This window comes from Denticeps clupeoides, chromosome 17, assembly GCF_900700375.1.
Source record: "Denticeps clupeoides chromosome 17, fDenClu1.1, whole genome shotgun sequence".
NCBI classification, from domain to species: Eukaryota; Metazoa; Chordata; class Actinopteri; order Clupeiformes; family Denticipitidae; genus Denticeps; species Denticeps clupeoides.
The window spans coordinates 2,754,081-2,771,125 of NC_041723.1; the positions used below are offsets into that span (position 1 = coordinate 2,754,081).

The following is a 17,045-nucleotide window of genomic DNA, read 5'->3' on the forward strand; positions in this document are numbered from 1 at the left end:
CCTCTCTTCCTCACCTCACTCCCTCACGTCACCTCACCCACTCACTCACCTCACTCCCTCACCTCACCCACTCTCTCACCTCACTCCCTCACTCCCTCACCCACTCACTCACTCCCTCACCTCACCCACTCTCACCTCACTCCCTTACCCACTCACTCACTCCCTCACCTCACTCACCCACCCACTTTCTCACTCACTCTCTTATCCACTCGTTCTCTCACTCACTCCCTCGCTTCCTCACCTCACTCCCTCACGTCACCTCACCCACTCACTCACTCCCTCAACTCACCCACTCTCTCAACTCACTCACTCACTCCCTCCCTCACCTCACCCACTCTCACCTCACTCCCTCACCCCACTCACTCACTCTCTTATCCACTCGTTCTCTCACTCACTCCCTCGCTTCCTCACCTCACCCACTCTCTCCCTCACTCACTCTCTCACTCCCTCACGCGCGCGCGCGCCCGAGCGCGCGTCCTCGCGTCGAGAAAAGCGAGGCGCCGGAGAGGAGAGAGAGCGGAGAGGAGCGAGCGGGAGGAGGACGCGCACCGGAGACACCGAGAGACCAGCTCGCGCCGTCATGCATCTGAACCGGGACCCGGAGGGCGGGAAAGGTGAGGCTTCTCCGCTCACCCCCACCCACTGGAGTTCGGAGACGCGCTTGCTCGTGGATGGGTGGGTGGGTCTGTGTGCTGTTGGTGTATGGATTTGGGGGGGGGGGGGGTCCTCGTGACGGCCACCTCACCCAGGGTCATCGGCGCCCCTCGCCGTGTGCGGGCCCCGTGTAAATCTCCGCGAGAAGGTCGTTCCACGCGCCGGAGGGGGGACCCCGGTCTACTTGTTGTCCCCCCCCTCCTCGGTCTACAACAGAACACAAGGTCACAGCTCCCACCGCCACCCAGTCCGCCCGGCGCCGTGTCGGCCGTCTCTACGGCTTATAAAGACCAACTTTCCCACGGTGTCCGGCGTGACCCCGACACCTGCTGCTGCTGCGGCGCGTCGTGCGGACCGGGGACCGGGGACCGGGGACCGGGAAAGGGCGTCAGCAGCCGCAGTCCGCCGGCTCGTCCTTTGGATCAGATTGTCGGCAGATTAGAGGAGATTCCACCGGTTTGAACTTTATTGAGCGCGGAGCCAATGAAACGCAATCAGTGTCTAATTAGAGCTGCACGTGGCCGCGGAATATACATAAATTTGCATAATTTCCTTCCGCAGAATGTGGGTCACTGGTCGGAACACCGGGGTGCCGAACGAGATTGGATGCAGTGGCTCTGTTCCGACATTCGTTCCAATATGAATCAGTCCGGTTCGAATGGTCTTCGGTCAGTAAAAAGCTGTAACAACAACCATATTGGCATATGCAGTTAGCCGATATAGCCTATTTATGAATAATAATAATAATAACTCGTCGTGCAGTGGAGACATTGCTGGGTTTTCGAGGGTTTCCCAGGGCGTCCTGATGGTGCTTGTGCTGGATTGGAAGTGTTGAAGGTTAGATGAGGAACCTGAAGGAACAACACTGGGATCTATCCTACTGATATGCTTCCATTTTGTAATCCCAGCTCCACACTAATGTTTTTTTTGTATTGAATACACAGTGTAGTTATAATACAACCACAGGCCTCTTTTATTACATGATGTTACATCACAGGGGTCAATGCAACACACACACAGTTTCAAATCTGTCATCTGCCACTTATCTCCCATTCTCGTTCACACACACCCACACACACACACACACATCGCGCACACGCCGACACACACGCACATCGCGCATACACACACACACATACGGACACACGCACACACCGACACACACGCACATCGCGCATACACACACACACACACACACATACGGACACACACACCCATACACACGCACATCGCGCATACACACACACACATACGGACACACACACCCACACACACACATCGCGCACACGCACACACCGACACACACGCACATCGCGCATACACACACACACACATACGGACACACACACACACACATCGCGCACACGCACACACCGACACACACGCACATCGCGCATACACACACACACACACACACATACGGACACACACACACACACACATCGCGCACACGCACACACCGACACACACGCACATCGCGCATACACACACACACACACACATACGGACACACACACCCATACACACGCACATCGCGCACGGGGCGCACCGTCGCGTTGGTGAATGATCGCGCACGTAAAAACGAGACCTGTGCAAGAAACGTCTTGCGCGGCTCTCCGGTGGCGGCACTACGCGCCTGCGCACGGCGATGCGATCGGCGGATCGTGCGCGTTAATTGATAGTAAATCCTGCTCCTCCTCCTCCTCACCCTCACCCTCACCTGCTTTTAGGAATTCTCCGTGCGTCTCAAGGTGGCGCGAGAGGTGGAGAGGTGCGGGATCGGGAGGGGGAGGGATCTCAGGGCGCGAGGACACGTGCTCATCTCAGCTGAGAGTGTGTGTGTGTGTGTGTGTGTGTGTGTGTGTGAGAGAGAGACAGCGTCTCCTTATGTAATCAAACCACCCTTTGTTTCAGAATAACGCAGTGTAACGTAACGTAACGTAACGCACGGCGCGCGCAACATGTGTTCCTGCCGTGGAAACGCGCGCGAAAAAACCTGGAGATCCTGGACATCTGACATGTGATCATGTGTCATGTGATCTGCCCCCATCTTCCCTCACGCCTCTGCGCTCAGCAGGACGCACACCAGAGTGTGTGTGTGGAGAGGATATATGGAGACGTGACTGTTGCCCTCTGTTTTCTGTGCCTCACACACACACACACACACACACACACACCCCTTTACTACACACATGATTGTCCGTCCACATGGGGGAAAAAGGTGTTTCATTACCTGTGTGTGTGTGAGAGTGAATGAAGAAGAAACAGCACTGTTTTCAGCACTGTTGCTCCTGATCTCTGCGTGTTCGGGCACAAAAATGACTCTCCACAGCTTCGTCCCCTAATTAAACACACACCAAGCGCAGGAAGCGTCGGACCTATTAACACGGGTTATTTATGGTGGAGATCGTCACCGGCCGGATTTCTCAACGGAATCACATTCCCTCCGCCTGTCCCTGTAACCGTCCGACCGCCATAGCTGCTCGACTGACCTTGAAGCTTTAGGGTTTTTTTTTTACTCTCTCTCTCTCTCTCTCTTTTTAGAAGTGTTTCTTTGCTCTGTAACTTGAGAGACTTGTGCGGTTGTCATGGGAGCGGGTGCGTTCCATCTCCCTGGCGATGGACCATGCGGAGAGTTCTAGAAGCCTGGGAGTCCAGTGGGAACTTGTTGGACCATTGGACCCGCACTCCAATGCTGCACTTCACGGGCGCACAACGAGTCCCACCCACAAATCATATTTCATCTGACTGCCATGCCCCACCCCACCGCAAATGTATAATTATTTTCTGTATTTCACTGTAATTAGATTAATACTATGAAACATTATTCATATTTACGTTATAATTGACTTTAATTAATCTCAGTGTTATGAGGCTGAACTGGATAAGTGGGTTATGAACGGCTGCAGGGGGGAATTAGCGGCGGGCTGCTATAGTGACGACTGTGACGATGCAAACCTGTGCTTCGCACCTGAGCAACAGCCAATCACGTTCCAGTTGAAGCCAGACTCACACCTCCGGTCCCTGGTGTGTGAAGTGTTGTCACCGGCTGATGAGGCAACCATGTAAAGGGGAGCGCATTTCTTCCGTACTTCAGTCGAGTGGGGGTGACAAAGGTTGTACACGCCCTGTTGCACACTCCAGGATTTCACACGAACCCGGGCTCAGAAATAAGCTGCTCTGATTGGCTGGCCGGCCTTGGGTCACCCTGAACAAGAGAACTGAGTTCCGTGTAACATGTTTCGAACCATTAAATCCACTTTCCAAACAGGAAAAAACAGGAGGATTAAGTGCACAGCGGTGGTTCTTCTTGCTGTTGGAACATCAAGACATTTTTTTAAAGTCGTCTCTTCATGTCCAGAGCTGTGTGTAGTAAATGTGCTCATCAAAACGTCTTTTTGTCCCTTGCTCACTATCATTAACTACGTAGTATCATGATCCGGTCCGGAAGGGGTTACTCCGGTCCGGAGTTTCACGTTAGTCCTGTGTAATGTTTCCTAATCGTCTTCACCTGTGTCTGATGTATAAAGCTGCCCTGTTCGTGTCTGTTCACGGTCGGGTCTTTGTTATGTTGCATGTTACTTGTTCACCTGTTACCGGATGTCTCCCCTGTCCTGTTCGTCAAGATTAAACCCCTGTTTCGTGACGTCGCGCGAATGCGCCCTTCTTCCTCGTCAAGTCTTGTCATTATTTTTCCCATCATCTGCCTCGCCATGCCAAACGGCCGTGACACGCAGTCCTGTTGCCCAGGGTCGCGCGTGTCAGAGCCCACCCTGGGACACAGGGCACAGGCCGAAAACATCCCACCACTTATTATCCCGTAACATAGTTCTCGTATGTGTGTGACGAGTGTTTGGCGCCAAAAGCGGCGTTACATGGCGTGGCAGATATTTTGACAGTGTTCTCTCCACTGCCAGTAAAGAACCGATTGGCTGTCGTGGAGAACAGCTGAGATGTGATGTGTGTGTGTGTGTGTGTGTGTTCTAGTCGTCTTTCACGCAGTTCCGTTTCGCTCCCTGTTCCACAGCAGCATCTTCTGAGTGTGTTGTAGACTTTTCTGCAGCTTTGGCCTCCATGCCAGCAGGGGGGTCTGCAAGAGGACAGGAAAGGTCCCTCAAAACTGGCCGAGACTGATACATCAATCGTTTTTGCCTGTGCCGGAGCTGGGTTTACATTTACATTTACAGCATTTACCAGACGCCCTTATCCAGAGCGACTTACAATCAGTAGTTACAGGGACAGTCCCCCCCCCCTGGAGACACTCAGGGTTAAGTGGCTTGCTAAGGGACACAATGGTAGTAAGTGAGGTTTGAACCTGTGTCATCTGGTTCATAGGCGAGCGTGTTACCCGCTAGGCTACTACCGCAAATGGTTCACAAAAAATAATATTATTCTGTCTGGAGCTTTTTTACATGTCGATGATCATTAGTGCAGCCTTTACACAAGTCAATATAAAATTAAAATGCATCACTGTTATCACAGTTGTCGAGAACTTTAGTGGTTCTGTGTGTAAAGCAGCCAAAATAAGATAGAGGTTAATAAGAAACTGGACTAAATACTTTATTCCATTTTTGGAGTTTGAGTGATCACCCATGCACGTTTTACGCCTTATTTCCGGCAGAAGTCTGCTGCTTGGTGCTATTGTTAGCAAGCACATAGTTAACTAGCCGGATGGCTAATTTGTTAGCTCTTGTTAGCTGACAAAAATTAACCAGTTGCCAATGGGCTCCAAATGGTTTCCAGTGTGACCCCCTTGGCAACCATACCAAAATTTGTAATAAGAAACTTATAAAATAAACAAGTTAATGGATTTAGGCTTGGTTTGTGCAGCGTACTATGTGGCAAAGCTGAAATCCTCTACCTGCGAGAGCTGTGGTAATGAACGCTGTAACAGAGCCGTAATTCCACGGCATTACGCTCACAACCCTTGCCCACGGGAGAAATAAATGCCCTTTATTATAAAAACACTGCACACCACGTGTGAGTTATTCAGTTAATATTCATCGTATTACATCAGGTCACACATCTGCTGAATTTTGCTACAAACGGCCCTGGGTCTGAATGTACTGTGGCGTTTAATAATAAAATGAGATCCTCCCACACTTTCTTATCTCAGGTTAACTTAATTTATCAGGCACCATGCAAATGGAAATAAAAAAAAAAAAAAAAAAACGTGGTCAGTTGGGAACAAAATGTTCCACTGTCCATGCTATGCTACGCTCAAATATAACACTACAAACATATCCCTGTATGTAATACATGTATTGTTTGACTTTCTTTTTAAAATTAAAATGGAATAATGATTTCATGATTTATAGCTATAATTTCATCGGTAAGGATGCGGGAGGATGAAGATTTGTGAAGATTCGTTTCATGATCCCGTCTTTTGTCTATTTCTCAAGAATTCTCACAATGCTAAAGCTGTTCAGGAACAATGAGCAAACTTCCCAGCATGCAAGGTAGATCTGTCTGGCTTACATTTACGACATTTACCAGACGCCCTCATCCAATCAGTAGTGACAGGGACGGTCCCCCCCTGGAGACACTCAGGGTTAAGTGTCTTGCTCAGGGTCACCATGGTAGTGAGTGGGGTTTGAACCTGAATTTGTGGTCTTCTAGTCCACACAATAGCTGGGGTTCCCCGTGAAGTATTATAAGCTCCGAGCTAATTCATAATCATGCAGTGTGTGTGTGTGTGTGTGTGTGTGTGTGTGTGTTAGAATCGGTAAGCTCCTGCGGAGTCTCCTGCTCCACTTAAATCCCAGAGAACCTTATCACGCCGGCGGGCACGGTGACCAGGCTGTGACCCGGCGGGTTTGTGAGCCCGGTCGGGGTCCAGGTGCTCTCCCTGTGGGAGAACTCAGGTTCCGCTCTGCGGGGGGGGCGGGATGTTGAATCACAGGAACCGGGAGGATTAACTGTGACGGGGAGGCGGGGGCCAATTAGACTGGCTGGGAGCTCTCTTTGTGCTCCGGGGCGTGTCTCTGGGGAGGTGCGTGTCCTCTGAGGAAGCCGGTCCTGGGGGGACTCGTTCTCTGACTCCGCCCGCCTTCTGTGTGTTCGAGTTTCCTGTTCGGAAGCCAAGTCCCCATTTGGCCGGAACTCTGCATCTGAATGGAAAAAAGCCGGCGTTTGTTTTTCCAGCGAAAGCAGGAGCAGATTCCTGGCGGTGGCGTCCACCCTGCTGACTGTCTGGACCCCTAAACACTCTGCAGCTGGCACGGTGTGTGTGTGTGTGTGTCTGTGTGTGTTTCTTTTATTTCACATGCCCATGCTGGGATGTAGGATAAGGAAGAAGCATTATCTATGCACATTATCTATCTATAAGTACGCACATGAGTAAGTGTGTGTGTGTGTGTGTGTGGGTTAATGTTCTCAACATCTCAATCTGTGCATCAGTAAGAAAACACACACACACACACAAACACACACACACACAGACAGATCTACGTACAATACTAATAACATTGGTGTTGCTAAATGCATCTCATAGTTTGTCAAGGATTTAGAGGATGAGAGAAACTATGAAGAGAGTGAGGTGTGTGTGTGTGTGTGTGTGTGTGTGCATGAGCAGACGTGCCCAAGCTTGTTGTGTTGCCTCTGTGTGTGTGAAGAAGGGAAACAAGAGAAATCTTTTAATCAGCAGAATCTCTTGGGTAGAGCCACTTTCCAGACGATACGTGTGTGTGTGTGTGTGTGTGTGTGTGTGAAGAAAACAGGAGAAATCTTTTAATCAGCCACGTCTCCAACTCTCCAGGGTGCATGCAACACTTTCCAGATGACATGCTTCTAGAAACACTGTGTGTGTGTGTGTGTTTGTGTGTGTGTAAGAGTCTCCTAGAGCTCCGTCGACGAGTGTGCATTGTGTCTGGTGTATTGTGCGCCGTTATCTTACAGGAGCAGCAGTGTAGCAGGAGCCTGTGTGTCTGTGTGTGTCTGTGTGTGTCTGTGTGTTCGGACCCGTGAGTCTCATTGCATGTGAGAGTTTGAGGTTATTGCCCGCGCTGCTGTGTGTTGTTCATTTCTTCTGTGAACGCAAGAGCAGCGCCGCTCCGGCTGAGCTGTGTGTGTGTGTGTGTGTGTGTGTGTGTGCATTCTGAGCGCTGGTATCTGGGCTCCGTGTCGAGATTGACAGATTGCGTTGTACGAGTGCCATCTTTCCTCCTGCTTCATCCCTCTGCTTCCCTCCGCCCAGCCGCCGTATTTAACTCGTCTCACCCACTTCACTCAGACGCGTCACTGTGTGTCACCAGCATAATGGCAGCATTACACCGGCACCGGCCCTGCGCTCACCGCTCCCCCGCTGACGGCAGGATGCGCGGAACAAGCCGAAGTAAAACACGGAGCGAGAACGCACAGAGCGGGAGGGGACCAAATTAACTACAGACCAGGACCCTTCGAGGGAGGGAGAGGTGGTGAAGGGGCGAGCAGACGGAGCGATTTCGCAGCCCGGAGTCTGGACCTGAGAGGAGTACTGAGCAGAGAAGAAGGAGGAGACGGGGAGCAAGGAGACAGAAGGCGGATGCCATTACGGCTCGGCGCTACGGGGGCTCCTTGCCCGAACACTCGCAGCGCCGAGCGGCATGATGAAACCGGCCCACAACACGCCGTCTCCGTCTCAATGAGCTCCAGTCGCGTCACACTGCACCCTCGGCACTGGATCCTTATCCGGACTCATTTAAAGATGTGCTTCTGAAGGCTCTATCAGAGACGGCCATTTTTATATTATAAGAATAATTTCAACATTTGAACACAATCACTGGGTTTGCAGGTTGGGGTGTCGTACGAGCTCTGGGGATTCGGGATATGCAGGCAGGCACCAGTGTTTACAGGAAGCCAGGTGGGCGTGATGCATTCTGGATCTTTCGAAGTCTTGATCGTTTGATTGAGGATGGCTACCCAAGGTTGCGTGTGGTGGCCGAAGGAGACAAGATCGTGATGCGGGGACGAATCAGCTGGAAGGACCAGGTGTACGACTGAGATTCATGTTGGTTTTGTGTTGGTTTTTCTGTGGTGCTCGTCTCTGTCTGCAAATGGAAGGACCTGTTAATATCTACAGGGTGGGCCATTTATATGGATACACCTTAATAAAATGGGAATGGTTGATGACATTGAACACATTTTATAAGTGGTCAGAAACTTGTAAATAACTCATGAAAGAATAAAGTTATGTTAAAACCAGCACACCATTGTTTTTCTTGTGAAATTTCCAAACATTTTGATGTGTCACATGACCCTTGGATCCAATGGCCGACTTCAAAATGGCCACTATGGTCACCACCCATCTTGAAAAGTTTGCCCCCTCACATATACTAATGTGCCACAAACAGGACGTTAATATCACCAACCATTCCCATTTTATTAAGGTGTATCCATATAAATGGCCAGTATGGGCTGGACATAATATTATAAAATTGAATCCTCGCTTTCTCTGAGGACGCATAAAGGACTTAGAGCCATAAAATCATCTTCTCGTGGTGTCCAGCCTCAACCTTCAGAGATCTAATGATGGCAGCCACATTCCAAGCCTCCTCAGGGGCATTAACGTTGTGGGTTCTCAGGTCTCGCGGCTGCATCCAGGTCACCGAGAGCTCCTATGGACGCAATTTACTGGCTAATTGCTTTCAAAGCTGCTATTTATGGATCCTTGACTGCAATTAATGTCGACTGTCAGCAGACAACGGCAGCTGAGCTGATGCACTATTTTCACCTCATTCAGCGAATGGTTTAAAAAAAAAAAAAAAAACTTTTCTATTTTAGGCTGCATATAGCTCTTCACACAGGCCATAAATAAGCAGCTATGTTTCTATAACAGATGTTTCAGAGGCTTTGGTCGGATGATATCTCAAGCTTTCTCTTTCACAGACACACACACACATTTTATTCAGATTTAAGTGAGAATAATTGGAGAATTTACTGAACAGTCCTGCATTTGTTTGGATAAAAAGCTGACAAATAGACACCTGTGACATGGTGATACAACGAAACGTGTCCTCTGCTTTTAACCATCACCCTTAGTGAGCAGTGGGCACTAATAAAAGTCGTCCGGGAGCAGTGTGTGGGGACGGTACCTTCATCACGGGGACCTCAGTGGCTCTTTGGCAGTTCAGGAATCGAACCCACAACCCTCCAGTTGCAAGTTTGCTTCCTTACCCACCACTTCCCCGGGTGCAGCAGTGCAACAGAAAATGCTGTTCATGAAATAACATTTTAAATCGACACACACACACATGCAGAAGAGTAAACCTGCCAAATTACTAGCGCACTTTTTATTTGCATTCTTATCACAAGATCCTGTGTGACGTCCCCTTTCCTGTTTGATGAGAGACAGTGTGAGTCTCTCTCTGTGTGTGTCCAAATGTAAAAACTCAATGTATTTAATGCATTGAAGTGGAGACGACAAACAGTGGTGTAGGATGGTATTAACCTAGTGGGTAACACACTCGCCTATGAACCAGAAGACCCAGGTTCAAATCTCACTTACTACCATTGTGTCCCTGAGCAAGACACTTAACCCTGAGTGTCTCCAGGAAGGGGACTGTCCCTGTAACTACTGATTGTAAGTCGCTCAGGATAAGGGCGTCTGATAAATGCCCGTAAATGTAAATGCAGTTCATTTGGAAGCAGTTCCAGGAGTGTGTGTGTGTGTGTATTGTCAGAAGTATTCCTGTTTGTGTGTGTGTGCAGACACTGATTAATTCCTATTTGATGTGTGTGTGTGTGTTATACTTTTTGTGTGTTTTGTGGTGAGATGTGTGTTTGTATGTGTGGGATGGCTGTCGTCTGTTGTGTGTTCTCACAGTCAGTGAGTCATGCTCGTCATGAATGTCTGTGCTTCTTTAAAGAGTGTGTGTGTGTGTGTGTGTGTGTGTGTAGGATGTGTAAGGTTGGGCCAGATCCTGGTTCTGGGAACACAAACAAGCTACATCGTCTCACCCCTCTTCTGACTGTAGCTGTTATATAATGAGATAACACACACATATGTGAGTGTGTGTGCGTGTGTGTGCGTGCGTGTGCAGGGGTCACAATCTCTCCGACTCTCCATCCGTCCTCAGGGTCTGTGTGTTCTTCCCTCTCTCCGCCCGCCCCGCTCCTGCGGTTAATTACAGGCGGGCTGGGAAAAGTGAATGAGAGAAAAGGGAGGAAACAGCCGCATTATAAACAGAAGCCAGCGCGAGTGGGAAGGGGCAGGAAGGAGATGGTGTTTATTTATAAGTGGAAAATATGAATATTTTACACACAGAGCAGCGACAGCAAGCTTCTCTTCGTCTCCATGGCTACAGATACACCCGGCGCCCCAACAACCAGCAGCTGAACCCTGCAGTTGACATTTATCCCTGACCACAGATTAGAAATGTGCAGCTGAACCAAAACTTAAAAAAAAAAAGCACATGAGGATGCGGACAACAATAAAGCGAAACCTCATAAATCATTATTATTATGAAATCTCCTGACTCTATATCAGCTCAGATAAACTGCATGTTGGTGTTTGTTGCACGTCTACAGCAGATCATTCCTGCATACAGGAGATGGACTGGACGCTACACCTGGGCGTGTGATATATTGAGATGGGGGGGGGGGTTAAATCATAAGGTGTGTGAGAGTTGTCAGTCATGCCTATGAGCTCCTCCCCCTTATTTAACTTTGTGTATAAAAACATCACTCAAGATCATATTCTGGGAATAATTCCACACCAACAAATAGGGCTGGGTGGGTAGTTAGTTCCTCCTTTCCAGCATGCTGGTAACTTCCAACATTCACGAACACTGTCCAGGTCTTACTTAGGGCGCTTTCAGACTTTAGTTAGTTTTGCTCTGGTCCAAATGAATCGGTGAGTTTTGAATATTGTATAATTTTCCATTTGGTTTGGTTCCCTTTCACACAGGGAAAATGAAAGCAACGTGTGAAGAGCAGTGTGTGGGGACGGTGCTTTGGTCCTTGGCGGATTGGTATTTAAACCAGCAACCTTCTGATTAAGCTGCTGCTTCCTTAACCGCTAGGCCACTACTGACCCAATGCACCACTGACCCAATGCACCACTGCAATGCACCACAATGCAATTTTTTGGTGCGCGCCTGAGTGCAATTACTGTATTCACAAAAGACGAACCGGGCCGCAGTAACGGGGGAAACAAAGCTGAGTTCAATTGAAGCACACTAAAGCCTGATTACACACTGTTGAATGTGTTAGAGCTGGATCTCTGGGTGGAGACGGAGCCACGTCATGGTTGAACGTAATTGTGCCACCCAGGACTCAAGTACAAACTTTTTGTCAAGATGAAACTTTTCCTGTCGTTGAGCAGCTATGGCACCTCAGGGGCACCTTTGGCGGCCCGGGATTTGAACCTTACATTTACAGCATTTATCAGACGCCCTTATCCAGAGCGACTTACAGTCAGTAGTTACAGGGACAGTCCCCCATGGAGACACTCAGGGTTAAGTGTCTTGCTCAGGGACACAATGGTAGTAAGTGGGATTTGAACCTGGGTCTTCTGGAACCTGCCGGGTAAAAAAACTAAAACAAATGACAGCACAAGGACAGGACACGACAAGGATAAATTTCTACTACTAAGAACAGACGAACACAATCAGGTAATCAGGTACACAAGACAAGGCGAGCACAAAATGTCCAGAATGTGACAGATTGTTTGTGTGTGGACTATAGTTTAACATTTTAAAGCTGTGGCTTGATATTTTGACATGTGAAAACTCACTTGATGCCCGGAGTTGAGGTAATGGGATTAGACTGCAACATACACACATACACACACACCGCAGTTGTGTGATGTAACCAATGCTGCTACAATGCTAGGAAATTGCAGCACTCCTTTTCTCATCCACCATCATAACGACACGCTTTACTCTCAGTCTGAGGTCCAAAAACAGGAGCACCCTATTAGGAAATAAGGCGGCACATGAGAGGAGCCCATCTTCAGAAGGGAATATAGGTGCGCGCGTTACGTAATACCGCTTGAGCGGATTTCTGCAGACACCAGACCTTTAATTATGGAAGTAAGTGACAGTAATGGGCGTCTCACATTCTGTCTGAAGTTCCTCACAATAACCCACCTGGCAGAGCCGAATCCCATCCATGGCTTTTGTGTGAACATGTGTGGTTCACACACATCCTCGTCTGTATGGTTTGATGTGCATTAATGAGCAGTGATGAGTGTGTGTGTGTTGTTGAGGGACGGGGGGGTGAAGGGGGGCTCTGTAATTACGGCGCTGAATCAAACGGAGTGTTTTTTTATTCTTTTATGATTATGATATGATGCCCATTAATCAGCAACATGCGCATCAATCGGACTGGCGGCAAACTCTTCACTTTTTATTAAACATGAGAGCGTTTAACTCATACACACACTGTTTAATCAGTTCAGTTCAGAGTTCAAGATGATAAGATATTCGAATATTTCGGATTAAAAGTTAATAAATCCAGTTTTAAAACAGCATTTTTTTAAAATAATAAAAGGTCACGGCTGAATATAAATAGTGCTGTGAAGAAGTCTTATCTTAGCTGCAAGCAATTTTGCTATCGCAAACCCCCCCCATACGTGAAACATTGACAATAAATTGATTCACCTAAACCGTATATATTGTAGATTTTCCTTATTTTCATGAAACAATGACATGATGTGTAGAGAAAGCGACTCTTCTCTGTTCTCCATCGTTTGCTTGTAGAAGATCATCCATTAGTTTACAGAGTTGGTAGAGACCGGCGCCCAGGTCAACAGCGTCCATCTCCTATCATTCTTCTTCTCCATACGTTCTGTACACTCCCAAGTACCCCTTGAACATTGGGTATGTCAGTGGACGTCACAAACGTGAGCACGCCCACTTCCAACACCAATATGCAGATTATCAGCGCTTTAATTCCAAAGTGCAACCAAACCCCCCCAAACCACACACACACACCGAGTGTGAGAGAAAAAGCAATGGGCCACGTCACATGCACTCACAGTCAGCTGGGAGCCCCGTAACCCTTATGCAACCCTCACACAACTCACACACGGAGGTGGACACACACCCACTGGTGAAATATTAATACAGCTTAATATTAACATCAATTATTTAATCCTGGATTTGGTGCGATTTGCCCGGACTCGGTGTGGAGGGTGAGTGAGCATCCACTTCTCTTCTTGGATGGACGGAGATGGAGCGAGAGGAGGAGTAGGAGGAGGGATGATGATTCCTGAAAGGCTGGTGGTTTCCCTCCATCTGTTCCACTTTTTTTGTCCTCCCGAGTGTGTTCTCTGTTCTTGCACTCCGTCCCCTCCTCCGTCAGCTGGTCCGCTCGGCTGCGTCTGCTCAGTGTGCCGAACACATGTGATATACATCTACAGCACACACACACACACACACACACACACACACACACTGTTCCTCGAACTGTCAGAGGGAGGACTGGCATGTTGAAACCGGGAGGCCTGAGCAGGAACCCTGACGAATGAGCCGCTCTCAGCAGGGCGGGGCTGATAGTTCCTGTGTGGCATCAGCAGCCGTGACTGGTCGCTTGCTGGACATCAGTGTCCACGGTGATGTCCTTTTTGCATGCGCTGCCCTTCATAACGGCTGACAGCAAGGAGCTCGTCCAGCTGTGGCTGCCATCAGCCTTCACATTAATACTCTGACTCGACTGGATCCAAATATAAAAAAACCGCTCACTTTGTGATCTTGACGTGATCTCTCTTTTCTTGCTCTATTTTATATTTATTGCATATAACATTGCATCTAAAAATGAGAATATGTTAAAAAAGGTTTATTTGTATTTGCCACAAATCAAGAATTGACTGTATAAAGATCATTTTTAGTAGACATTTCTATATTATAAATCCTTTTTTTTATCATAGGTAATATTCTAATACCAACCATAAGCAGCAACATAAAATAAATGTTTCACTTTGATTCACAGTGTAATTCAGTCGTTTTTCACTTTTTTATGAGGAAATTGTGATTTTGTTAATTGAAGACTGTTTTTTTGTTATGGATAATACACACACACACACACACGCACACACACACACACACATCAGGTGTGTGTAGGTAAAAAATGAGCAAACATGAGGTATTGAGGGAATAGAGGACAATGCATAGCAAATTATAAGCACTATGCATATCATGACAGTCAGTCGTTTAATGAGTTCATTTACCTCTCAATCCTGACAACTCACAATACATTAATTAATAAGTGCAATAATAAGATAAATTTTTCAACATAGTTCAATTACAGGCGATGGTTGCCTAGCAACAAGAAAGTGCATTACGATCTATGCATCTAGGTCTGTGGAGTAGTAAGGGGGGCATGTAGCAGGGAGTAAAAAAGATGAATCCATTTTTTGAGATTAATCTGACACTGAGCCTTCTGATCTGGGAAGTAGAGCTTTCAGCAGGGTGAGGTTAACAAGCTGTTAACACACACACACACTCACAGTCACACACAGCCAAGATACACACAGCATGCAGCACTTTTCAACTAATATAGCACAGTGCGTGGTACAGCTCTACCAATCGTTGCATGGACCTGTCCAAACACAGCATGAGCACAGCTAAAGCCCATCTAAAGCCCAGTTTAAATGTTTCGGTGCCCGCAGAGGGCTGTTTACTTCACCAGGCACTAAGCTTCGTTCAGACCACCAGCCTGGCAGCCAGGTCTGACCACAGTCACTGGGCACTCACTTATATGAACTGAAACAGAAGTGGTGGGAGGGCATGTTGGGTGTGGCCATCATGTGTCAGGTGTTTAAATCACAGTGGGTCATGATTTAACATGCTCGGGGGATGAAGTCTATCATGCGCTGGGAGGTTTGACCATGATGGGTTGTACCATTATCAACTTGGGCATGAGTTGGTTCATGATGGGCAGGCTGATCATAGGTTTAACAGGACCATGAACATTAGTATATACACATAAGTTGGGATGGTTATGGTTATATTATCATGGCTTTAAGTATTAAAATTTGGACCGACATGGGTTAGGGGGTCGGATCCATAGGCCAGACCATTATGTGTGATGGGTTTGTACTTCACCATCAAGGTTGAAGATTGGTGATTAAGTGTCTTGGATGATTATGAGTCACTGTATCATGGACAGTTTTGTGTTAGACCATAATGGGTCCAATGATTGACCACGACCATAAATGGTTAGGGGGCTATGACTCTAGTTGGACTGTCTGAATGAATGAAAAAATTAACATGTGTGATTGTGTTCAGGCAAACACATTGTTTATCAGTGTGAACAATTTACTTCGTGGCCTAGTCAATGTCTGTGGTCCAATTTTCTTTTAAACCACTGACAGTAGAGCGGAATCTCAGAAAGTAATTACTATGTCTGATTTACACTCACAATACCATGCTGTGACCTAGCCTCTTGATAAAACGACAAAGCTGTTCTCCCTGAGTGTGTTGTACTCTATAAAGACATTACTGCATGAGTTTTATAGAGTAATAATAACAGAAGTGCTTGAATGGACTGTGCTGCAGATGTCACACATATAAATGAATATGAATATATTTCATGCATTTATAATATATGAAGTTTGGTTAATATTCATTGGTTAACATTCAAATATGATTTTTTTTTTATCTTCTGACAGTAAGTAAATCCTATTTAGACCAAACTTACCTTGTGCTCACATCTCACTTTCCTTCATCTAATGCAGTGATTCCATTTAATATTGTTTTAAATGTTCCATCATGGTATTTCATGCTTGCCTTATTTGCAAGTCAGTATACAAAAATGGGTGCAATTTTCTAGAGACCCTCTGTCATTTCTACTATTTTTTATATATAAGAACCGCATGAATAATTTATATCTAGCAAGCAAATCTAGCATGGCAAGAGACACTATGTTTAAGCCAATGGGATTTTACACACAAACATTTCTGGCCCTCAAGAGCATTTGGGGGCAGTGGACTTGTTGCTGAAGAGCTGCGAGCTCAAATCCCGAACTGCCGAGGTGCCACCGAGATCCCCTTGATCACGAAGGTGATGGAAGACACATTTTGTGTCACCTTGTGCTGTGCTGCAGTGTATCACAACGACAAAAACAATCACTTTCACTAGAATGGACGTATGCACGTTTTTTGGAGGTGGGGGCGGTCTGTGACGGCTGAGAGTAACATTTATTTACTCGAACAAACAGAAAGATGATTCCTCTCGCTTGTCTGCTGCATTCCCAGATAAGAATTTGTTGTTTGTTTATTTGCCCGGATCAGATATGGCGACGACAGGCTCCCGCTGAAGGTTAAAAAAGTTTGTCGTCAGGAATGTGTCCGGATGCTCTCTCTCTCTGGGCCTGTTTTCCTCTCCTCCTGCCTGCCTGTCTGAATAATCGGGGCGCAGGCAGCAGGTGTGGGGCGGTCGCGCTGCTCATCACGCGCCCGAAGGGAGGAT

General features: G+C 47.4%; 1 protein-coding gene across 1 annotated transcript in view; it reads left to right on the forward strand.

Annotated features, from left to right (window-relative positions):
* Positions 1 to 440: 440 nt before the first annotated feature.
* syt7a (synaptotagmin VIIa) overlaps positions 441 to 17,045 on the forward strand; it is a 71,805-nt gene continuing 55,200 nt past the window's right edge. Inside the window, exon 1 of the mRNA XM_028957297.1 lies at positions 441 to 614. Within this exon, the coding sequence (XP_028813130.1) occupies positions 581 to 614 (34 nt within the window). The 5' untranslated portion in view covers positions 441 to 580. The remainder of the gene's footprint in view (positions 615 to 17,045) is intronic.